General features: G+C 40.5%; 2 protein-coding genes across 12 annotated transcripts; both read left to right on the plus strand.

Annotated features, from left to right (window-relative positions):
• The first annotated feature begins 212 nt into the window (after window positions 1-212).
• fktn (fukutin) lies at window positions 213-6,370 on the plus strand. 6 transcript variants are annotated; one of them, XM_035392426.1, is made up of 10 exons: window positions 213-316; window positions 1,107-1,300; window positions 1,541-1,594; window positions 1,799-1,999; window positions 2,472-2,749; window positions 2,899-3,031; window positions 3,231-3,360; window positions 3,706-3,839; window positions 4,297-4,421; window positions 5,018-6,370. In XM_035392426.1, exons 2-10 carry the CDS (start codon window positions 1,199-1,201, stop codon window positions 5,229-5,231), a joined length of 1,371 nt encoding a protein of 456 aa, XP_035248317.1. In that variant the 5' UTR covers window positions 213-316; window positions 1,107-1,198; the 3' UTR covers window positions 5,232-6,370. The 6 variants fall into 6 exon arrangements, with proteins under 6 accessions (XP_035248317.1, XP_035248316.1, XP_035248321.1 ...); XM_035392425.1 differs by having other exon boundaries at window positions 228-364; XM_035392430.1 differs by having other exon boundaries at window positions 228-364; window positions 1,802-1,999.
• Window positions 6,371-9,842: 3,472 nt separating this feature from the next.
• On the plus strand, window positions 9,843-23,544 carry LOC118213040 (UDP-glucuronosyltransferase 2A1-like). Of its 6 annotated transcripts, XM_035391645.1 has the most exons (8): window positions 9,843-9,984; window positions 10,339-10,694; window positions 17,476-17,863; window positions 18,402-18,550; window positions 19,022-19,153; window positions 20,895-20,982; window positions 21,742-21,961; window positions 22,118-23,544. In XM_035391645.1, the coding sequence occupies exons 2-8, from the start codon at window positions 10,359-10,361 to the stop codon at window positions 22,398-22,400; spliced, it is 1,596 nt and encodes a 531-aa protein (XP_035247536.1). In that variant the 5' UTR covers window positions 9,843-9,984; window positions 10,339-10,358; the 3' UTR covers window positions 22,401-23,544. The 6 variants fall into 6 exon arrangements, with proteins under 6 accessions (XP_035247536.1, XP_035247534.1, XP_035247535.1 ...); XM_035391643.1 differs by lacking the exon at window positions 17,476-17,863 and having other exon boundaries at window positions 9,845-9,984; window positions 10,339-11,076; XM_035391644.1 differs by lacking the exons at window positions 9,843-9,984; window positions 10,339-10,694 and adding an exon at window positions 15,109-15,358 and having other exon boundaries at window positions 17,335-17,863.
• The last annotated feature ends 109 nt before the right edge of the window (window positions 23,545-23,653 follow it).

Genomic DNA, 23,653 nt, shown 5'->3' on the forward strand with positions numbered 1-23,653 from the left:
ATTGAGTATTTTTACATAAAACTATTTTGTGAGATTCTTTTTCATTACATCCGTCAAACACATTGGTGTATACAGTATGTAGGCCTATATAGTATACAGGGGTCGAAGTATAAGGCTATTGTTCTTCATATGAAAAATATTATTTTCACTGAGCGATTTATTTCATCGGTGACTGAAATAAAAACTTAAATTCGCTTCGCATTTGTGATGAAGAAATCCCGAGCCCATTGGCTGCCCGGTTGCCCGTTTTGCGATGGTTGTCTCCAGTTGGTACCCGTAGTTTTGCGCAACTCATTCAAGATGTCAAGAATTTGTGGTAATTACATCTATGTAATATCTTTGGCCATAACAGCATTTTTTCCAGGTTTGTTCCCACCCTCATCTGATTGACACGACGCTAGTTGGCACGCAAAATTTGCTGTTTAATGTTTAGCTACAGATCCTGAATCTGAATTTAATCCGGTTCAGCCTTGATAGCTAGCTAGCTAACTCAATGGCTGGAACGTTATTTGAAAACGTTATCTCTAGCGATGCGTGTTTCACTAGGCATTCTTATTTGTATTCGTTTGCACTTCGCCAGTCGATTCATTTTTCTTCAGTGTTTGGTTATGCTATTATTGATATCCAACGAGATCAACTGAGCAATCGTATGTTAGTTAGCTTGCTAGTTAAATCTGCAAGCGTCAGCTCACTTACTAGCTAAATAGGTAGCTACCGCTACTAACACTAGTAATACTAACAGTAATAGTTAATGTTATCTGTTTAAACAATTCACACAAAACTACGCGAGTGTGTTGCTGGTTGTAACGTTAATATTTATGTTGGAGACGATTAAGGTAACATTGAATATGTTGATTACCTGTGCCTTACCCTGTAGATGGTACCGTTGCACTAGAGGTGGGATACGTGCTTAACACATGCATGCTTGTTTTGTTTCTAAATGTTTGCTGGTTACCTTTGTGCACACCTCATCAAATGGTTTGTACATTCAATCGAATTGAATTGAATGTAAATGTAATAACTTATTCTTCATACTTCAGGACTATAAATTATCTGCCAAATATGAAATGCGTTACTAACGTTAAGACTTTGTTGCCTGTTTCCAGTTAGGACACCTGTCACAAAGGTCTTCACGTGAACATGGTAATACTCGCTGCGTCCCACCAACTGGCCATCCGTGACAAATCGAGGAGAACCAATGCCTAGAATCAACAAGTCTGTGGTCTTGGCCCTTCTTATTGCAACTAGCTCTGTGTTTCTCCTGTTTCAGTTGTATTACTACAGACAGTATGTGTCAAAGGTGAGCTATCTTCATGAGGGTTTCACTAAGGTATGAATGGTGATGGATACTGGTGTGTTTATCAGTATAATTTCTCAAATGCCGTGCTGTCAAGGGCCCAGTTAGATTAATACTGACTCAGAGCCACAGTGCCTAGTTAGAATAATATTGCTAATCCAGCCTGTTTATGTACTGTCACTCATTCAATAAAGATTGCACTGTTGTACCATAATAGTTTGATTTTTTCCCCTGACACTTTAGCATGGAACTCGATCCAGTGGTAAAGCTGTTCAGATGGGTGGTGATGCACAGTGGGTAAGTAGAAAATAACTATCAAAGATGCCCTGTTTAAAATAAAAAAATTTAAAAAATAAGCATAATCCTGAGTCTTTAGAAGCCTGAAATGAAAAGACATCCCTGAGCTACACTATCTGTGAATGCTTTCATTCCCTTATAAAGTGAGTTTATTTATTCATATTTTTGTGTGTGGTGGTGTCCCTTTCTGGGGATTCCATGCAGCAGGTGGTAAAGAAGTTTCTGGGACTGGTGGCCAGATATAATCTGCCTGTGTTCCTGATTGACACGGCTACCCTGAGTCTGCTACTTCAGGAATCCCCTCAACCAAGGGACGGCCAAGCTGAAGGTCCTCCTTGCAGCTCCTTCTGCACCCACAGGGACTTCACTACCTTTGCTTTGCTTGCCAAGCTCTGGAAATATGATGTAAGGAGCCGGGCTTCTATATTTCTTCACAAATCACACTAGTTTTTTAAATTAATTATTTATTTTTTTAAACCCTTTGATAAATTTGTATTTATTTTGAATTTAAACCTAGTATCCCTAACAGTGTAAATCTGCGAATATGACAGTGGTCTGCATCTCCATTGAAAATGTATTCAGTAATCCATGTTTAGATTTTAATATTGGACGTATCACAGTAACAGAATTCCCTTTTTATTAATATAGAAAGGTTTCTTAGTCATTCAAAGTACATATTGTAATTTAGGGTTTCTTATTTGGCGTTTTTGGTCACATAATGCGATGATTACATTTTTCATGTCACACATGAAACTCTTGCTGTGAGGGAAACCCATAAAGCTATAGTGACCGCAGCTGCACGCTGCTTATTGTTATTTAATGTTATTGAGTCCCGGTGAACAGCCTTTCTGTGGTGCCCACGTGTGTGAATGTACAGGCAAGCCTGGCCCAGGCAGCTGCAGAGCGTGGTCTGGAGTTCCTGGAGGTGCGGGGGAAGGACCCCCGCCTGGTGGGCCTGGATGACCTTTCTGGCACGGAGATCCCACTCCACTTCCTCTTCCGCCGCAACGGCCACGCGGTCCACCTGGTGGTTTTCTACGAGCGCAGCGGGAATTACCTGTGGCATGGCCCGCTGCGATTGAAGCCCAACATGGACAGGAAGTTTGTGTCCTTTCGGAAGCTGGACTTTGGCCGTCAGGCTGGGGCCTATGACAGGTGATCAGACAGTCGGCCTCTGTTTAAGAGTGCAGTTCCTCTAATTGAATCTTACTTCTAGATTATGAAGGACTGGGGGAGGGGGAGAAACAACAATTAGAGTGGATTAACAGTGAGCCTGTACAACTGTGTTTTTTGTCTGTTGCCAGACCAGAGCTAGTTCCGTCCTTGGTGGATGGGCTGGACGTGCGGATCCCAAAGAACATCTCACGCTTCCTTAATGAGCGCGCCCAGGCCCGCTTTCTGGAGTGCAGATACAAGGATGCACGTGCCTTCTATCAGGTCTCTATGCTCACTTATTTACATTTTAATACCTCATATCCATGGAACTAAGATTAATATAAAGCTTTCTGGTTTTAAACCACTATCTACTTGCGCTCTGTAACCAAGCTTAGTTTCTGGATAATTCTCAGAGTCTGTCTGTGCATAATGCCACATTTCATGTCGCTGGCTTACCTTCCCACCCACCCCTCACCGGCAGGTGTACCCTGATGATACGTCCCCAGAGGCCATGGACTTCAGGATGAAGGCGAAGAGTCTGCTGCATCTGGCTGCCCGAACGCTCAGTGACCTGGGAGTGCCGTTCTGGCTGAGCAGTGGCACCTGCCTCGGTGAGATGGTTTTTCTCTCAGGCATTGAGTTGTATGAGGATTCTGTCAAAAAGCTCCATCAGCAGCGTGATTTGTGGCGCAGTCTGTGGGACAGCTGACTCTCAATCCATATGTGAAACTCCCATGCGGGAAGGAGGGGATTTGATGTTCTTTCCGGTGTACCTCTTTTAGTGAGCGGACATCATTAAAGATATGACAGGGTGTCGAATGTGTGTCCTAGGTGTCATACACTCGTGTTTCATATTGCAGTGCATTCAGATGATTTCATCTGAGGGCAATATATGGCGGAAGTGTTTGGGTTTGTTGATATCTTGTCTTAACTTATTGCTCCCTCTTGCTCCCCAGGCTGGTTTAGGCAGTGTAATGTCATTCCCTACAGCAAAGATGTTGACCTGGGCATCCGGATTAAAGACTATCAACCTGACATTATCCAGGCTTTTCAGAAGTCTGGCCTACCCCTCAAGCACAAATTTGGAAAAGTATGTCCAGACTTCAAAAACAGTCATGTGAAATACATTTTCTGCCTTTTTACATGTCATGTTGTTATTATTATGTGTTTTTAGATTGAAATGGTGGACTTAAACATTTTGGGACATGTGGTCCTTACTGTAACCTTGTCCACAGTAACCTAAAAAGTTCCACTCTCAATGCTGCATATACATGGTGTGCCCCACAAACCTGTAAGTTTGCCATTTGTATAACCATCAATAGTCAAAATAATAAGGAAGATAGTTTCACATGTCTTCTGATGTAGACTAGCATTAAAAAGCAAGTAGCATTTGTAATGACTTGCCTGAAATGGATGCAAAGCTTCAGGAAAATGCATTGTGTCTTCTTTTTGTAGTGCTGACCTTATGTTCAGTATATGTCCGTGATTTTCCTGTGTTTTGTTGTCCTGGCAGTACTAATCTGGGGGTCCTGTCTGATTGACTACAGGTAGAGGACAGTCTTGAGCTCTCTTTTCAGGGTTTGGATGTGAAATTGGACATATTCTTCTTCTACGAAGAGGACGACGTTGTGTGGAATGGTGGCACACAGGCCAAGAGTGGCAAGAAGTTCAAGTATGTTGATCATTTTGGTGCCCCTGCATACGCAGTCATACTTTCTTATTCGTGTTGCTGTTTTGTTTAGATCACCTTTAGACTTTTTGCACAACAGAGATCTACACATATTGAGTGCTTGCCTTTTTTTGTTTGTTTTTTTAAACACAGCCTATCAGCAGTTTATCATTTTAGTGGTTAGCCAATCAGAAGTGCACAGATGCTTTTGTGTTTATAAATGACATACTTTGCATCAAAGGAAAGGTGTTGTTTTCCTGTTTATACATTTGCAGATAATAAGTGTCTTCATCTTATGACTTAATGAGCACTAATAAGAACAGTGATTCCTCATTCTTTTCATTTGAAAGGTCTATGGTGGTTTCTTGATTCACAAGCATCATATTGCTCTTGACATTGCAATTGTTAGTGTTATAATAACTCTTCCCTTTATCTCACTTTTCCTGCCTATTATCCTAATTTTCACACCATAACCACTCAGATTGACCCAATCACAGTTTATATACAAATACAGTCACATCCTGATCATCATTTCAGACTAGTTCTCATGACAAGGGTGCAGGACCTTATAACTGACCCCAACCCTTCCTTTATGGCAGATATGTGTTCCCAAGGTTCGCCCTGTGCTGGACAGAGCTGCTGGATCTTAAAGTGCGAGTCCCTTGTGAGACATTGGACTACGTGGAGGCAAATTACGGTCAGAACTGGAACATCCCAGTGAAAACCTGGGACTGGAAGACGTCGCCCTCTAACGTGAAGGAGAACGGGGTGTGGCCCGTCAGGGAGTGGGATGAGGTCATACAGGTTTATTGATGTGCAGGGGAGCACAGTACACCGGATGCAATGTGAAGGAGACTCAGCTGAGTGGCATTCCTGGGGCACTATGTCCCCAACGCCAGATCCAGGGTTTGGCTTCCACAACTCAGATTTCACCGTGTCCATGGCATGGTCAGCCTGTCTCCAAATCTGTGCTAAGAGTAGGCCCTGTCCTGACCAATCAGCTGAAAATTTGTGCTCTGTCTCTCTTGTGGCTCTTGCAAAAATGTCAACCCTACTGGAGACTTTCTGTCAATGAAACTCCATTGTCAATCTGTGAATCATAAGTATGGAAAGTACTGCTGAATGATCTGTAATTTATGTGGATACATGTGCAATGATAAAGAGAAACATAATGCCTTTTTTTTTGCCCGACACTTGTGTTTGAATGCTGATGCGATGTACTTGTACTGGAACTGTGACTGCTTTATTTGTGGAGTTGTTCTTGGCAGTACGGAGCCAGTGAAAAGTAACATTTTTAAAATAAATTTTATGAGATGTTTATAGTGTTCCCTCTTAGCTCTTAAACATTGAGAGAGGGAGTGAGTGTGTTTGGGAGTGGGTGTATGTGACATGCCTGCATTATAATGAAATGGAAGATGATTTAAATTAGGAACCCACTACTGCTCAATCCACTAGTTTTGAAAGAATTGAAATTCGAAATTGAAGTTCTTTCCAAAACAAATATCTGGTGTCTAATTTTTGAAATGTTCTGATAAATTAGTGCAATAGGTAAATATATACAGAGTGACATGGCTGAAAAATGTAGTAAATGTCAGCGATAACACATTAGAGCTTATTTCTTGTTCTGTGCATAGCACCGTTCTTTGAATGCAGCAAGCTTTTGGCTAACTTCTACATCATGGGGAAAATATTGAGATTGTTTTGATCTTGTCTCTTGATTCTTTCTATATTTACTATGGAAAATGTTCATTGAGAGTCTGCCTTGATAAGTGCCATTCTGTACTGTATGTTTAGTATTCACAAAGGGGATAGTTTTCCAAAATTCGCCTACTTGCAACTTACTGTCGAGAAGTTTTGAAATTCTGTATTTAGGCAGATTTGTGTGTTTCCAGTCTTTAAACAAAATGTTTTTCATTGTAATAAAGAATAAGTATTGTGTGTGTAGGCATTAATCCCTTTGGTCAACCAGTTTCAGATGTTCAGCTTTCTGTTTCCACAGTAATTATGTCTGTTTGTGCTCTATTTAAAAAAAAACTAGGTCTCTTGAGAAACCCAAGTAAGTCCGAGGCATGCAATTACTAGACCTCTCCTGAAAAGGTGGATTTGAAAAAATATCCACCGCAGGAGTCTCTGCAGGAAGCATTCTGAACTGTTATCTTGGCTCTCCCACTATGTACCTCCATACAAGGAACACTGCCCACTCATTGCTAAACCTGTTTGGACAGATTTACTTGTTACATGGCAATACAATCCCTCATGGGAGGGGGGGATGATGTTTTGTACACCTAGGCTAAAGACATTCAAACTCAATGTTTTACTACTCCACACATTTCATGTTACCATACATTTCCTATGTTATGTCAATTAGGGTATCTACTTTATTTCCATAAGAGGTCATTTCAAATAGCTATTTATTGCAGCTTTTATGTACTATCAGATTTTCAGTGGGTCGAAAGTTTACATACACTTTGTTAGTATTTGGTGGCATTGCCTTTTAATCGCTTAACTTGAATAAAACACTTGGGCTAGCTTTCCACAAGCTTCTCACAATACTTTGCCAGAATTTTTGCCCATTCCTCCTGACAGAACTGGTGTAACTGGTTTGTGGGCCTCCATGCTCAGACATGCTTTTTCAGTTAAGTCCACACATTTTCTATGGGATCCAGGTTAGGGTTTTGTGATGGCCACTCCAATACTTTCATTTTGTTATTTCTAAGCCATTTTGTTACAACTTTGGAAGTATGCTTAGGACCATTGTCCTGCTGGAAGACCCAGTTGTGACCAAGTTTTAACTTTCTAGCTGATGTCTTGAGGTGTATCAGTATTCAGTATTTCTAGAAAATCCTCCTTCCTTATGATGCCATCTATTTTCGGAAGTGCACCAGTCCCTTTTCCAGCAAAACACCTCCAGATCATGATGCTGCCACCCCCATGCTTTACAGTTGGGATAGTGTTCTTCAGATTAAAAGCCTCACCCTTTTTCCTACATACATAGCGCTGACTATTATGGCCAAAAAGTTCAATTTTTGTTTTATCTGACCAGAGAACATTCCTCCAAAAGGCTAGGTCTTCGTCCTGGTGATCACCTGCAAACTTCAATCTGGCTTTTTTATTCCGGAGTATCTTGGAGTAGGGGCTTCTTCCTTGCACGACAGCCTTTCAAGCCATGGTGATGTACGATTCTCTTAATGGTGGATGTAGATACTTTCATACCTGATGCCTCCATCTCCTTCACCAGTTCCTTTGTTGTTGTCTCAGGGTTCAGTTGAACCTTTTGGACAAAAGTCAATCAGCCCAGGGAGTTAATTTGTGCCTCCTTCCTGAACGATGCAGTGTCTGTGTGGTCCAAAGATTTTTATATTTGTACACAATTGTTTTAACAGATGCTCGTGGTACCTTCAGTTGTTTGGAAATTGCTTCTAAGGAGGACCTGGACTAGTGGAGGTCCACAATATTTTTTCTGAGGTCTTGGCAGCGTTGCTTGGATTTACCCATGGTATCAAGGGCAAACAGGCAGTGGCTCTAAAGGTAGGCCCTTAAATACAGCCACAGATGCCAATTAACTCCTAATTATGAAAAATGGCCAATCAGAAGCTTCTAAAAAGTCATTACATCAATTTCTGGAATCTTCCAGACTGTTTAAAGAGACAGTCAACTTGGTGTATGTAAACTTTTGACCCACTGGAATTCTAATAGTGAAATAAAGCTGAAATAAATTTGTTCTAAAGCTCTAATCAATTGTTTTAAAATTACATCTGATGTGAACAAAGTAGATGCCCTAATTGATTTGCCAAAAGAAATGGTAATATGAAATGTGCGGAGTTGTGAAAAATAGCCTAGCTATTTGCACAGCTAACGCCAGCTACCGGACCATGTCAAGAAAGGCAACATTAGTTTAGACAAAGTTGCGCACAGTAGCCATCTCTCATATCAGGTAACGTTGCGTTAGCTAGCTAGCTAGCTAATGTAATTAACACAATCTAATGTCAGCTAACAATCAGAAAAAACGCTAAACGCTACCGACTGGTACCGACCTCGCAAAACTTATCTCGAATGCAATGCTACCTTGTTGCAACGTTGCAATGTAGGTAACTAAAGGTCAGTGCAGATCAATGACTCACAACGAGACGGATGCGACTTGCAAAATTCCAAGACGTCTGATTGTGAACGTTCTAACTGCACTTGGCGATTTGACAAGCTGGGTCTTTTGAAACCCCAGGCAAAGGCTTCAGACGCTCTGCAGATAACCAGTTCACACCGCTGCAATTTTCTCTGCAACATTCTAAAACCGTTTTGTCTCGTTGCGAATCATTGATCTGAACTGGCCTTAACGTTACCGTTATTTACATCATCAGTTCATCAGTATATTATAATGATCGGAATAAAGCCGTCTTTACAGAGAGCATTGGCCCGGGGTATAGGTGGAGCAGAGCCAGGTCTGATTTCAGTGTAACGATGTCAAGCCGGAGAAAACTAAATAAAAAATACGACAGTATGGATTCGCGTTGTTATTATTTTATTACGCTTCCTCATTTGTTCCTTCAGCCTTGATGCCCTTTTTTCGATGAAATCTCCTTTGTTTTTGTTTTATTCTTCTTGTTCTGATTGCTAATTTAACACCCAGTTCAGCTTTATTCTCGAACAGTTTAGCTAGCAAAACCAGAAACACCAGGGGTAACATTTTGGTTCTTAACAAGGCGGGGTTTCAAAAATATCACACAACAATCATTCACGAGAACGACAGTGTTTATTGTGCACGAGATACATAAGTGCACGAGCCACAGCGAATCCCGCGGATTCTTCTCTGTAGTGTAAAGATGTTCATACCGGGCAAAAGGTGGAAAAAGAACGTCTGTGGAAATTGATCATCACTAATTCTACCCCAGGTCTGCTACAGCATTTTAACCTGGCTCGGCAGTGTAAAGACAGCTTAAGTTAGCCTAATGGTAGACAATGAATAAGTATGTACATAACGTTACTTTTATAACAACCATTTTTCATTAAATAGTAGCCTAAGTGTTATAGTTGGCGTGGCCCAGGTGCCAACTGACTGACGTCACACAGGCGACACTGGTTGGATCCGGTTGGATATCTGGGAAGTGAGGTCCAAAAACACACCTGCAATTACTGCTTTTCGCCATTGGTACCGCCAAAGAGAACGAAACGGAGATCTTCGAGATTGTAACTTCAAGCAAATATTTGGTTCAGACTGCGTGCTTCTGGGTCTTTATATATTATTATCAATCATCACCAATAACTTTTATTCATAAAGAAATAAATTACACGTTCCCCGCAGATTTTTTTCTGCCCGTTTCTTCTTGTTGTTTCACAGGTAACTTCACAGATAAATAATGCGGTCCCACAAGGTTATTCATTGTGCTCAGGCCCGCCTTTTTCCAGGGCTCAGGAATCTGTTTGTGTGCGGGGCAGAGGAGGGGCCTGGAACAATGAAGAGCATTTCCTGCCTGCTGGGACCTGCAGCATTTGCTTATCTTTCTCCCTCCTGAGACGCTAAGTTATTTAGTCGTAAAACTTGATGTGTTTCATGTTATACAAGGGTGTAAAGGTGAGTCTCAGCCTCGGTTACTAAACGGACCCTAGCAAAAACAGCAGCAAAATAGCAGATGACATGTGGTTATGTTCTGAAAACAGCAACTTTCAACAGCAAATAATACTCAACATGTCATTCGGACAATATGCCAGTGTCCACATGAGTATCGCAGCAGTTAAAATGAAGGGCTGAATGCACATGGAACCTAGATGGCAATAATGCTGCATGCAAAAACATGCAGCAACCTTCTTTGGGAACTCCCCCAGCCACATGTGTTTCTGCGTGCTGTTGCGTAATTCAAGGTTGCTGGCAACATTACAGTAATCCTCCCACATGCGAAATTGATTAATGCGCTGCTTGTGTTTTCAGAATTCCACTTGCTTCCAGCCATGTTCTGCATTGGACACTCTGTGTCGGTGCTGGTGCTGGTGTTGTGCCTAGCGCAGCACACATACAGTGGGAAGGTCCTGCTGTGGCCAGGGGAATACAGCCACTGGCTGAACATGAAGAACATTATGACTGCGCTGTTGGAGAAGGGGCACCAGATTACTGTGCTCATTAACTCTGGTACTCCTACCATCAAGGCCAACCAGTCGTCCAACTGCAGCTTTGAGATCATCCCAGTGTCCTTCACGCCACAGGACACGAATGACCTAGTGGACGAGATGCTCCTGTACAGCTTGTACGAGCACGATTCCTACATCCAGGCCTTCCTGAAGATCAAGGCAATCTTTGAGAAGACCATTGAGAAAAACAAGGAATTATGTCTGGCCTTGTTCAAAAACAAAGAGCTGCTGGAGAAGTTGAGGCGGGCCCAATATGACGTTGTGGTGGCTGACCCCATGTTCTTTGGCAGCGAGCTCCTTGCTGAGACCCTGGACCTACCCTTCGTTATTTCTTTCAGGGCCTCCTTCGGTAACACCGTAGAGAGGCTCTGTGGACAACTGCCTGCACCACCCTCTTATGTTCCAGGTACTGGTATGCATTATACTGATGAAATGGACTTCTCCCAGAGACTGAAAAATTCCCTATATTATTTTTCTCAGGATATGCTATTTCATATTGTTGGAACAATGACGTTGGACACATTATTCACTGAGATGACAGGTAAGAAAGAATACTTATAATTTAAACACAAAACTTTGCTTACCTATCTCCAAGGCAAAAGAAAACCTTAAATTAATGCTGTTATAAATAAGTCATAACGCATTAGTGAAATGTTAAGTTGTATTTGATGGATATTTAAATACAACTATCCAAAATATACATACAGTTCAATACTTTCAGCCCCCATGAATGTAATCTATTATATGTATATGTAATGTACACAGCTCAATTCGTAACCTAAAATGACCTCTCAATCTGTTGAGCAATGGTATGTGTTTTGGCAGAATACTGTAAATTTTTAACAGCACTTTCAGCTGCTCCACATTTGCAGTTACTGGCCCCACACGGTTGCTTTATACACTGACTGCTTTATCTACATAGCAAAACTGAGGACTATGAAGATAAATTAATTTGCTTAACATGCAGCCACTAAACAAAGATTTGACCAAATCACAAGTTATGCTGGTCATCATAAAGTCCAAGTACAAGTCAAGTCCCAGATAATACAGAGCATTTCTCAAGTAAGTCCCAAGATAACAGCATTCAGTCAAGTCAAGTCACAAATCCCTAAGTCCTTGTGTCACCGTGATTTTGTCTTATGTACACTGTAAAGCAATTTTTTTAAAGTTCAAGTTGTATTTTCTTCATATCATTTTCTCTAAAGACTCAATTTCTCACATGCTGGGACCCTACATCCATCTGATCAATCAGTGCTGAATAGCTCAGGATGAATAGGAAGTTCAGCCCATATCCAAAGCTGATTGTGGGCTCGGGTGGGTTTTACAGCAGTTGAGTAGTTCCTGCTCTGTTGTGGACATGTTGTCTTGTAAGTCCAGAAGGATACTACAACCACAAACCCATCTGAACCACTGACTGTATTGGATGAGATTGAGACAATCTTTTTTTTGTAAGGTGGAAAATTCATGAATGAAAGTTGCACATGAATACAACAGGAGTCCATAGTATTGCCTCCAGAAGGAGGTTATCATTAATTTTGTCCCAGTTTCTTCCTGCAAATGTAACTTTTGTAGTCAATTATGTGCCCACAATTTGCGTCTGTCAGGCTCAGGATTATTATTTGGAAAACAAATCTTTATTATTCTCAGTTGGCCAAGCACCGTTTACCAAATGCAATGGACCTGATCTTCCTGTGATGAGAATGCTATTTCACTGTCTTAATTATAGTGAAATATCTGTTGCATTTGTCCTTTTCACAAGCTAGTTCCCAGCCAGCTAGCTAACAGTTAATGTATGGTTAATATATTACTGCCCATCAGCTGGACCCTTCTGAGTGTGCACAGAACACTGTGCCAGGAAATCTTAAGCTTCTTTGCAATTTCTCTCAGGGAATAACCTTACCACCATATGTTTTCTTGGTCCTACACTAAGCCTAACACCTTCTTCTTTGCCATATTTCTTGCAGCTTTAGTGTCTATTTAACTCACACTACAGGCCAAAGGTTTTAGGCTACCTGTGGTTTTAAAAAACTTCCCTCCAACCCCTCCATTTGCAACATGATTGGATAGATTTCCAGTAATTAATGCCAAAGGAGGTCATTTTGAGGAAGATTTTTTAAAGACATATTCTAGTCTAAGATTATTTTAAAGTAAAACTCATCTTTTTGTGTTTTTGTAGATAGAATTTTTTTTAAGGTTTATACTTTGGTTTGTTATTCAATAAATGTGCATATATTAACTGAATTCTTCTCTACCTAAAGTTTAAAAAAAAAAAAAAAAACACAGGTGGCCTTATACTTTTGGCCTGTATGTACATATACACTACATTTCCAAAAGTATGCGGACACCCTTTTTATTTAGTGGTATCAGCTATTCAGCCACGCCCATTGCTAACAGGTGCATAATATCAAGCATACAGCCTTGCAATCTCCATTGACAAACACTGGCAGTAGAATGTGTCGTACTGAAGAGCTCAATGACTTTCAACGTGGCACTGTCATAGGATGTCACCTTTCCAACAAGTTAGCTTGTAAAATTTCTGCTCTGCTAGAGCTGCCTCAGTCAACTGTAAGTGTTGTTATTGTGAAGTGGAAATGTATAGGAGCAGTAGGCCACACAGGCTCACAGAACAGGACTGCCAAGAGCTGAAGCGTGTAGCACATAAAAATCATCTGTCCACAGTTGCAACACTAACTACAAAGTTCCAAACTACCTCTGGAAACAATGTCAGCACAAGAACTGTTCATCAAGAGCTTCATGAAAAGGGTTTCCATGGCCGGGCAGCCATACGCAAGCCTAAGATCGCCATGCAGAATGCCAAGTGTCGGCTGGAGTGGAGTAAAACACACCACTCTGGAGCAGTGAAATTGTGTTCTCTGTAGTGATTATTCATGCTTCACTATCTGGAAGTCTGACAGATAAATCTAGGTTTGCTGGAATGCATAGTGCCAACTGTACTGGCCCAAATAGTGCTAACTATAAAGTTTGATGGAGGAATAATGGTCTGGGGCTGTTTTTCATGGTTTGGGCTCAGTCCCTTTGATCCAGTGAACATAAATCATGATGCTACAGCATACAATGACATTCTAGAGAATTGGGCGCTTCCAACCTTGTGGCAACAGTTTGGGGAAGGCCCTTTTCTATTTCGGCATAACAATGCCCTTGTGCAAAAAGCAAGGTCCGTAAATAAATGGTTTGCTGAGGTTGGTGTAGAAGAACTTGACTGGCCTGCACAGAGCCCTAATCCCTACGCCATCGATCACCTTTGGGATAAATTGGAATGTCAACTGTCTGACAGATCGGAAACATTCTTCAGGAGGCAGGCCTGGATGTGTCAATGACTACTGTCTGTAGAAGACTCGACAAACAGAATTACAGAGGCTAAACTGCAAGATGCAAACCAATAATTAGGTGCAGAAACAGGATGGCCAGGTTACAGTTTGTTAAGAAGTACCTAACCGAGCCTGCAGAGTTCTGAGAAATGGCCTTGTGGACAGATGGGACCAAGATCAGAGTGATGGCAAGAGTGGAAACCAGAAGGAACTGCCAAAGATCTAAAGAACCCCTCTCATATGTGAAACATGTTTGTGGAGGTTTTAAGGTTCGGGCATGTATGGCTCTCACAGGTAGTGGCTCAATTGTTTTGTGTAACTGTTGACTGTTGATAGCAGCAACAGAATGAATTCTGAAGTATACAGAAGCATCTTGTCTGCTCATGTTCGACCAAATGCCATTAAGTTCATTGGACAGTGCTTCATCCTTCAGCAAGGCTGTGATCCCAAACATAGTGCTAATACATATATATAGTTTTTCAAAGCAAAAAAAGAAACATTCTTGGCTGGCCAAGTCATTCACCCAATATGAATCGAACTGAACATGCGCTTCATATGCTAATGAGAGAACTTAAGACAAGTACCCTCGAAACAAGCAGGAGCTGATGATGGCTGCAATACAGGCCTGGCAGAACATCACATCGCAATCGTAATGTGTCCTGATATTTTGTGATTGGAGTTTATCCATGGTGTGCTTTGGACAGAGTCAAATGTAGTTCTGCAGTAGCACAATTTCATGTCATCTCAGTTGTTGCAATTGTGAAATGGCCACAATGCTATTTTAAAAAAGTAATAACATGATGCAATATTTTAAAGCAACGTTGACACTGCACCCCAGAATACTGGCATGCTTTGGTTGAGACTTTACAGAGATACATACAGCTGAAACACCTGGGTAGAAAGTATTTTTCAATGAAACCGTGCACAACAAGGTCTGTGGATGTTCAAGAGTAACCGTGTCATTACATTTGGAAAGAGACGTTTCTGTTGAGTTTTTCTCATGTAAATCTTTGGTGTTTTGACTGCCACAAACAATGGGTCCATTGAGGTCATTGTATTGTGGTGAGCTGCAGCAGATATATAGAAAACTTGCCAAATCTCAGCAAAACTATCTGTATGGGTAGATGGTCACCCCAGACAAGTGGAAATAAGCCATTATTTGATTAGGGTGAACTGCCCCTTTAAATCTCCAGTGTTTGAAGAGTTCAAGGTTTCTGGCAGCACTCCAGTAAAAGTAATCCTCCCACAGGTTAAATGCAGTGGTGTGGATGACTTGTGTTTTCAGAATTAAATTTGCTTCCAGTCATGCTTTGCATTGGAAAGTCTGTGCCGGTGCTGGTGCTGGTGTTGTGCCTAGCGCAGCACACATACAGTGGGAAGGTCCTGCTGTGGCCAGGGGAATACAGCCACTGGCTGAACATGAAGAACATTATGACTGCGCTGTTAGAGAAGGGGCACCAGGTTACCGTGCTCATTCACTCTGCTACTCCAACCGTCACAGGCAACCAGTCGTCCAACTGCAGCTTCGAGATCATCCCAGTGCCCTTCACGGCACAAGACTTGAATGCCATAATGGAAGATTTTCTCCGGTACTTCATGTATGATTTTGCAAATGATTCCTACATCCAGGCCTTCCTGAAGATCAAGAAATTCATTGAGAAGTCCGCAGAGAAAAACAAAGCATTCTGTCGCATCTTGTTCGAAAACAAAGAGCTGCTGGAGAAGTTGAGGCGGGCCCAATATGACGTTCTAGTGACTGACCCCATGTTCCTTTGCGGCGAGCTCCTTGCTGAGACCCTGGACCTACCCTTGATTATTTCCTTGAGGTTCTCCTTCGGTAACACCATAGAGAGGCACTGTGGACAACTGCCTGCACCACCCTCTTTTGTTCCAAGTAGTGGTATGCTGTATACTGATGAAATGGACTTCTCCCAGAGACTGAAAAATTCTCTATTTTATTTTTATCAGGATATACTATTTCATATTTTTGGAACAATGTGGGACACATTTTTCACTGAGATGACAGGTAAGAAATAATGGTTATAACAAAAAACTTTGTTTACCTCTCTCCACGGAAAAAGAAAACCATTTAGAACTGGAAGGCTTAGATTAATGCTGTTATAAATAACTCATGACACCTTAGCGAATAGTTAAGCTGTATCTGATGGATACTTCAATATAACTTATCCAAAATGGCCTCTCTATCTGTTGAGCAATGGTATATGTCTTTGCAGAATAACTTCCATTTTTTTAACAGTGCTGCTCAACTGCTCCACATTTGCAGTTACAGTCCCCACACAGTTTATTGTTTTATACACTTGATTAGATGCATGCTTTTCATTCATAAATAAATCTTAAGACATCAGTCAAATAAATAAAAACTGTTCAATAAATCTAAGAGTTTTAAATGTTTTGGATAAGGCACCACACTGTGGTGCATGGATGAGCTCCACAGCCTTGGATCGAATATGAACCGTGCCGGTGCCAACTGTGGCAAGTAACTCTATAGGGCAATGGGCAATTGCGTCATCCAGGGTTCAGGGGGGTTCAGTTGCTTAAGGATCAACGTTTAATTTGTTCTCTAATGACCCCTACTGGCCAACAGAGGACCCATGGACTACGTGCCAAAGCCACTGAAGGTCTTCCTCTAACTCAGTGGTAACCAAGCCTGTTCCTGGAGATCTACTGTACTGTAGGTTTTCACTCTAAGCCCAACAAAGCACACCTCATTCAACAGCTAGGCATCTTGTTGAGCTGCTAATTAGTAGAGTCAGGTGTACCAAATTAGGGTTGAAATGAAAAAACTGCAGGACGGTAGATCTTCAGGAACAGGGTTGGTTAGCAATGCTTTAGCTCCACTCAATGTGAGCTTGGCTGTGGGCTGAAGCTTGATAAGAAGCAGGCTGGCAACACTGTGTTCTGGAGGAGAACCGCGGATGTCTGTACTGTCCCAAATCGACCGTGAGGATCATGCCTGAATGTGGCTGCAGTTGCCAATAGTTCATTGGAAATTCTAAATTTGGGTGGGAATTGGACATGTTCAGCCACACGTTGGGCACCAATATCTAAAGAAGTGGTTTAAATGGTCATGCTAAATAAGACAGCTAGTCTGTGTTTATACCCTCTTTCCCATTGGTGTCCTCTCCTCCTTCCCTATTGTAACTTGAAACCAGTGAGTAATCACACAGGGTTTGAACTGGAATAAACTCACATGAGACACAAGTGATTTCCTGAATACACAGCACTCCACCCCATTTGACTGTTCCAGCAGCCTTGCCATGGCCAGCACAAAGCCACTGCTCCCTCTTCCTTTTCTCTTGCTGTTTGGGTCTATGAACACCCAGGCAGGCAACGTGCTGGTTTTTCCAGGGGAGTATAGCCACTGGCTGAACATGCGTGCCATCCTGGAGGAGCTGGTTAATCGGAACCACACCGTCACGGTGCTGGTGAGCTCTGCCTCGTCTGTGGAGTACACAAAGGCAGATCCTTATCACTTTAAGATCTTCGACGTGCCATTCAGCGCCAAAGAGGTCCACAGCATCTCGGAGGAACTAATCCATTTCTGGATGTATGAAGCGGTCAACGCCTCCGTCTTGCACACAGCCTTGAAGGTCATGGATCTGATGGAGAAAATGACTGCCTTGCAAGTGCAGATGTGCTGTGACATGTTCCGGAATGAGGAGCTCCTGAACAAGCTGAACCAGTCCAAGTACGAGCTGGTGCTCACTGATCCCATGATGCCGTGCGGTTACCTGCTGTCGGACAAGCTCGGTATCCCCCTAGTGATATCCCTGAGGATCTCGTTTGGATATGTTTTTGAGAGACTCTGTGGCCAGATGCCAGCACCCCCCTCATATGTTCCTGCACCTCCTGTACAGTACACAGACAACATGACCTTTGTGGAGCGACTGAAGAATTTCCTGCTGTACACCCTTCATACAACAGTGTTTAATTTACAATGCATTTTCAAAATTGATAAACATTACAGTGAAATTACAGGTAAAAATCAACGAATGCAATACATTTTTATCCATAACAACTAACACATCCTTGCAGGGACATGTACCAGGGAGTATTTTTGTTAACTGCACATTGTTCCAGATCAAATGTTTATATCTGTATGTATAAGTGTTGTATGTCAGTATGAGTGACTGGTAATTGGCAAGTTCTCTTTAACTGCAAAAATCATCTTGGTAGAATATTGATAATCCCTTAAAAGAGAAAAGTAGTATTTATTTTATTAAATGTTTTGTCTTAGTGAACTAATCCTAGTGAGTAAAATGTTTCTTGAAGTGTAATTATTCACCTTTAATTTTCACCTCTTTGAAGAGTTTTTTTTTTTTTTACAACAGTGAACTATGGGACAGATTCATAAATCATCTGCTTGAGTATTTATCTGCTAAACAGCATAAATGAGTGTGCAGCTCTGAACTTTGCCTTTGCTAAAGTAGGTGTAAGGTTAGCCCTGACTTACATGTTTTCAGTTGCCTTTGATCCATTTTAAAGCAACAGGTGTAACTCAGGTTTCTCTTAACAGGCAAGCCCACGTCGTTCTGTGAGGTCATAGGGAAGGCTGACATTTGGTTGATCCGTACCTACTGGGACTTCGAATATCCCCGACCTTTTCTTCCAAACTTCAAATTTGTTGGTGGCCTTCATTGTAAGCCTGCTAAGCCTCTGCCTGAAGTAAGGGCGCAACTGTGAAATCCAATTTCAACTAAATTTGTTTGTGTAAACATAAAAAATGTTATGTGTGAGACTGAATGACGTTACCCAGTAAAACAATACTGCATTTATTGCTACCATAAAGTAGGTACTTTGTACTTTTCTTTAATTACCTGCACCAGTCAAAGAAGCCAACTGCCATTCAGTTTTTTTCACGTTGTTTGTGTTATACTTGTGTGAAATTAGAGATTTCAACATGAAAACACACCAGTGAGCCACCCACTGTATGGTATGTCTCTTTCCACTGGTGGATGTTCATGCTGGACATGGACTCATCATGTGAGAAACAATTGAAAGCACAAGATAATACCAAGATAAAGACAATGAATAAGTACGGTAATTCATAAAACACACAGTATATCCTACTTGATGAAACCCCCATTCCCCCCATAATAATGTGATTATGGAGTGGTCTTTTATGTCTTACCTCAGGACATGGAGGAATTTGTGCAGACCTCCGGAGAAGATGGGGTCGTGGTGTTTTCTTTGGGTTCAATGGTAAAGAATCTCACCAAAGAAAGAAGAAACACAATTGCTTCTGCTCTGGGACAGGTGCCACAAAAGGTCAAATATCTCATACTATTTACAATGATACCTATGTAGCATTATTGGTATTTAATTTTGAATAATCTCACGAGAGGGGTTTTCATCGCCTCTTGAGTATAAGTTCACTCTGCTTTCAGAAAAATATGATTGTATGTCATGGATTAAACCCATTTAATGTGATAACATATTTTAGGTCTTATTGCATGTTTGCCTGCCTGTCACAGACCTGCCAACCTCAGGAAAATATTTTGAGTACCACAACAGTCAGTGTTGCGCTTAGTTCACATGCTTTCGCATGTACCACTTCGCTTTGCACGCACACACGCACACACAAGCCTTTCTTCATAATTCTAGTTTTGACTGTTGAAGTGATCAGGCAAAAATGGTATAATTTGACCTGATTCTAAAATATCACTTGCACTGCACTATATTATGATATACTTGCAAGTCAAATGTTTGAGTACACCTGCTTAAAACAATTTTTTTTCATGATTAATATTTCATTATATGATACGTGTGCTTATACAAACATAACCATAAGTGAATTGCATTCAATTATTTGAATTATTATACAAATGGAAATAATTAATTTCGTATATTGTAACATATGTTTTCATTTTCAAGTATTTACAGAAACTTGCGTTGTGTAATGTAAAAGAAAAAAAACTTATGTTGCGATGTAAAACAGTCAATTATGAATAAAACCAAGTTTCTGTTCACGATTTCCATTTTTATTTAATAATTAAATAATTGAATCAGCTTATATAGGCACACATAATATAGGCCTAATGGAAAAAAAAGTATTCAATTGAAAAATTATCTAGGAATGTAGGCCTTTGTAACTAGAGGTTTAGCTAAATTATTACCTGAAGCTCTTTGGTGGCTAATGTTAAAATCATAATTGCACAATGTGCAAAATGCATGGTGCGAAGTTTTGAGGGCCGGAGGCACGGCCATTGCTCCTGATATTTTGCGAGGAACTTCTGGGGGCATGGCCTCGCTTCTTTTTAGTACGTCTGCTGCTCTCGCTCTCTCCTTGTTAGTATCCTCATCATCTGACGTCATGATTATTTTCTAACTGCAACGCTGGTCGGGTAACTGGCTGCAATAATAGGAATTATTTGCAACGTTACCAGTGCGCGATTCAATGTTTGAACAGGGAGTCTCCGTAGCGTTTGAGTTACTGCAGATAAATTACTCCAGTTATTCACACGTCTCGTAACGAGGCTAAATCGTATGTGAGCTACTACTATGGCTAACTATATACACACATTTCTCTCATTAGGATATACCCCTTGAAATGCATCATCTCGTAAAGTTACCGAACAGTTTAAATAGGCTACCGAATAAATGTACGGTATTGTTTTGTATTAATTGATTGTTTTCCGTAATTCAATTACAATTTTATATATATATATATATATATATATATATATATATTGTAATTGTATATTGTATATATATATATATTTTTTTTTTTTTTTTGCGTAGTTTCAGCTGGCATTTCGTACCTGCGTATTTTGACCAAGAATTGCGTGGTTGGTACACAAAATGCGTGCAGGTTGGCAGGTCTGCTGTCATGATAATTGCTGGTAGAGATTGTGGATAGATGTTTCAAATCAACAGTATGATCATTTGTATACTTTTCATTTGTGTGATTTCAAAAATGTCCAGATCCTAAAGAATTTTGTAACTGAAAAGCAAAGCAGTTTTTTTTATAATCCAACAACATTGATTGTGTTCTGTGTTCTGTCCACAGGTTCTCTGGAGATACAGTGGGGAGAAGCCAGACACTTTGGCTCCCAACACTAGAGTTTATGACTGGATTCCTCAGAATGATCTGTTAGGTATGGTATTTTACTGTATACAGTTCAGCCCTATGCCTTCTGTGCCTGGGTTTTTATAATATTCTGAAAGAAGCAAAACTAGACATTTAGCCATCTGTGCGATCATTAACAGTCATCCCATTGCAGTACATAAACCATTTCAAGAAATCCTAAGATTCTCAGAAATCCTGAGATGCAATTTTATGTCAGTTTACAGGAAGGAGTTAATCACTATTGACATTTTTTATGTTAACTAGTGATAGAATGTTTAAAAAAAGGGAATTTCATATGGATGAACTATAAAATGTGTAAATGTGTTATTCAGTTCAATATTGTAAATCAAATACATGCAGAGTACAAACTTTTTTAATTAATCAGGAAGCAGAACTCCTTTTCTTTGAGCTCCATTTATTAACCATTTTGTTAACAAATGATCGCTAATTAATGCTCATATTATAAAACTTGCAGGTTGTGCAAAACAACATATTTCCATCTTTTTTATGTTAGTTCAAGGAAAAGTATTATATACCATTGTTTACCCTACTGTTAGAATTGTCCACTCTAATCCATGTGTTCAACTACAGTAGTAACAGAGATGCACTGTGCATTTCAAATTAATTACAGGCAACAGACCTCTGTTACCAGGAAATCAGGGCCCTAGCGATGAGATGTATGCGTTGAAGAATTGCACATTCAATAAACAATGTCTATGCAGCAGCTTAAATCTCTTCACACTCTGTCATAGCAGCAAAATAACCAGATTTTTGCTGTTCCAATAAGGCCATCCAAAGACAAAAGTCTTCATTACCCATGGAGGGACCAATGGTATATATGAAGGCATCTACCATGGTGTCCCTATGGTGGGCATCCCCTTGTTTGGTGACCAGTCGGGCAACATGCTCCACATGAAGACAAAGGGGGCTGCAGTCATCCTGGACTTCAACCACTTTCAGGCACAAGACCTTGTGGATGCTGTCAACACTGTAGTAAAAGACCCATCGTAAGTCATATTATCAACATCATTTTCCAGCTCAGAACCGACAGAAGAAACTTTTCAGTCAAGCTGTATTCCTGTGCTGTAATTTCAGAGTTTTCTGAGTCACCATTGTTTAAAAACCGTTGCCTGCTCCCATTTGTATTTCTGTAAACAAACCAGGTACAAAGAAAGTGCAATGAGGCTTTCGAGGATCCACCACGACCAGCCGATGAAACCGCTGGACCGCGCTGTGTTCTGGATCGAGTTTGTGATGCGGAACAAAGGAGCGAAACACCTGAGAGTACAGTCCCATAACCTGTCCTGGTATCAGTACCACTGTCTGGATGTCCTCGCCGCACTGCTCGCCACGGTGGTGCTGGTCACCTTAATCATCTTCAAATCGTGCTGCTTCTGCGTCCGCAAGTGTTGCCTGAGATCAAAAGCCAAAAGTAAAAAGGAGTGATTGTTGTGGTGTGTTCACTGTCGCCTTTCCACTGGCAGCTTACGTACATTGGCCTGACCTGCAGAGCACCATACCGGCTCAGGAACTGTGCTTGCAACTCAAAGGCTGTTGTTTTGATTCCCAGCTGGGTTGCTACTGTTGTACCATTGAGAAAGCATTTAAAATGTCTCAGTGAACATCCAGCTGTATAGGGGCATTACGTGTAACATTTCACTTATTGTAAAGCGTCTTTGAGTTCATGAAAAGCACTATATAAAATAAATGTATTATTATTATTATTATTATTATTATTATGTAAAAAAAATTTAAAAAAATAAAAAATAGAAAAATACACAAAAAACAAATGTGTAGATAAGAATGCCTCCTCAATAATTTCTACTATGAAATTTTAAGTGGAGTTGATCTCTGGAACCAAAGGGTTTGCAGATTTATTCAGGGTACATTTAAAAATATTTTTGTAGCCGTCACTATCTATATTAATAAATGGCTAAGCAGAAGGTCACCCTGTGCTGTCTTCTGGTCCACTGTGAATGGATGCAAATATAGTTTACAAAATCCATAATGAACGACTTAATTACATTTATTATTCTGTGTTAGATTGTCATTTCATTGTTAGAATGGCCAACACTGTTTTCAATCCTCAAATAAATTATAATTAAATTAACTTGGTGCCATATATGCTTAAATAAGCTGTGCCATGTTTAACTTTGTTTCCAACAAATCAGAAAAAATGAGTAGCATGGGACAAGCCACTCAAATAGCTTTAATTTTTTTTGTTTTATAGAAATAATTCCATGAAAATGAACGAAGTAATTTTGATTTCAGCTGCCTTAGATGATCAATATCAATATCTTACATTTATAATAAATAAAATGAGTTAGAAAGAATATGGTTGATTAATGTTAGTTCATAATTTTGTGTATGGAGAATGATGTTATGCCAAGTTCAGTTGTAGGGCATGCTTGAAAACGTGTTTACCTTATGGGTTTGTTGATCTGGGTTTCCTGGCGATATTATGTAGTATTAAAGTGATTATTAGTACTGTGTTCATGGAATTAATGTTAGCCAATCTATGGGTCAATGACACAACATGTACGTTTTGTATCGGAAATCAATATTTTATTAAATGAACAATGAAACCTGACACGTATCATTCCGCATTCATTTTAAGGGTTTGTGAGTTTGTCTTGTACGTACACCTGTTAAAATACAATTTGAAAACTTCAGTAGAGGGACTGCCAGATGTTATGCTT

This window comes from Anguilla anguilla, chromosome 14 (genome assembly GCF_013347855.1).
Source record: "Anguilla anguilla isolate fAngAng1 chromosome 14, fAngAng1.pri, whole genome shotgun sequence".
Lineage (NCBI taxonomy): Eukaryota > Metazoa > Chordata > Actinopteri > Anguilliformes > Anguillidae > Anguilla > Anguilla anguilla.

Coding starts and splice junctions, on each gene's coding strand:
- LOC118213040 (XM_035391645.1), top strand. CDS start 10,359: ATGTTCTGCATTGGACACTCTGTGTCGGTGCTGGTGCTGGTGTTGTGC. Junction 18,551..19,021: donor CTGCTAAGCCTCTGCCTGAA/GTAAGGGCGCAA, acceptor GTCTTACCTCAG/GACATGGAGGAATTTGTGCA. Junction 19,154..20,894: donor TGGGACAGGTGCCACAAAAG/GTCAAATATCTC, acceptor TTCTGTCCACAG/GTTCTCTGGAGATACAGTGG.
- fktn (XM_035392426.1), top strand. CDS start 1,199: ATGCCTAGAATCAACAAGTCTGTGGTCTTGGCCCTTCTTATTGCAACT. Junction 1,301..1,540: donor ACAGACAGTATGTGTCAAAG/GTGAGCTATCTT, acceptor CTGACACTTTAG/CATGGAACTCGATCCAGTGG. Junction 2,000..2,471: donor CCAAGCTCTGGAAATATGAT/GTAAGGAGCCGG, acceptor GTGAATGTACAG/GCAAGCCTGGCCCAGGCAGC.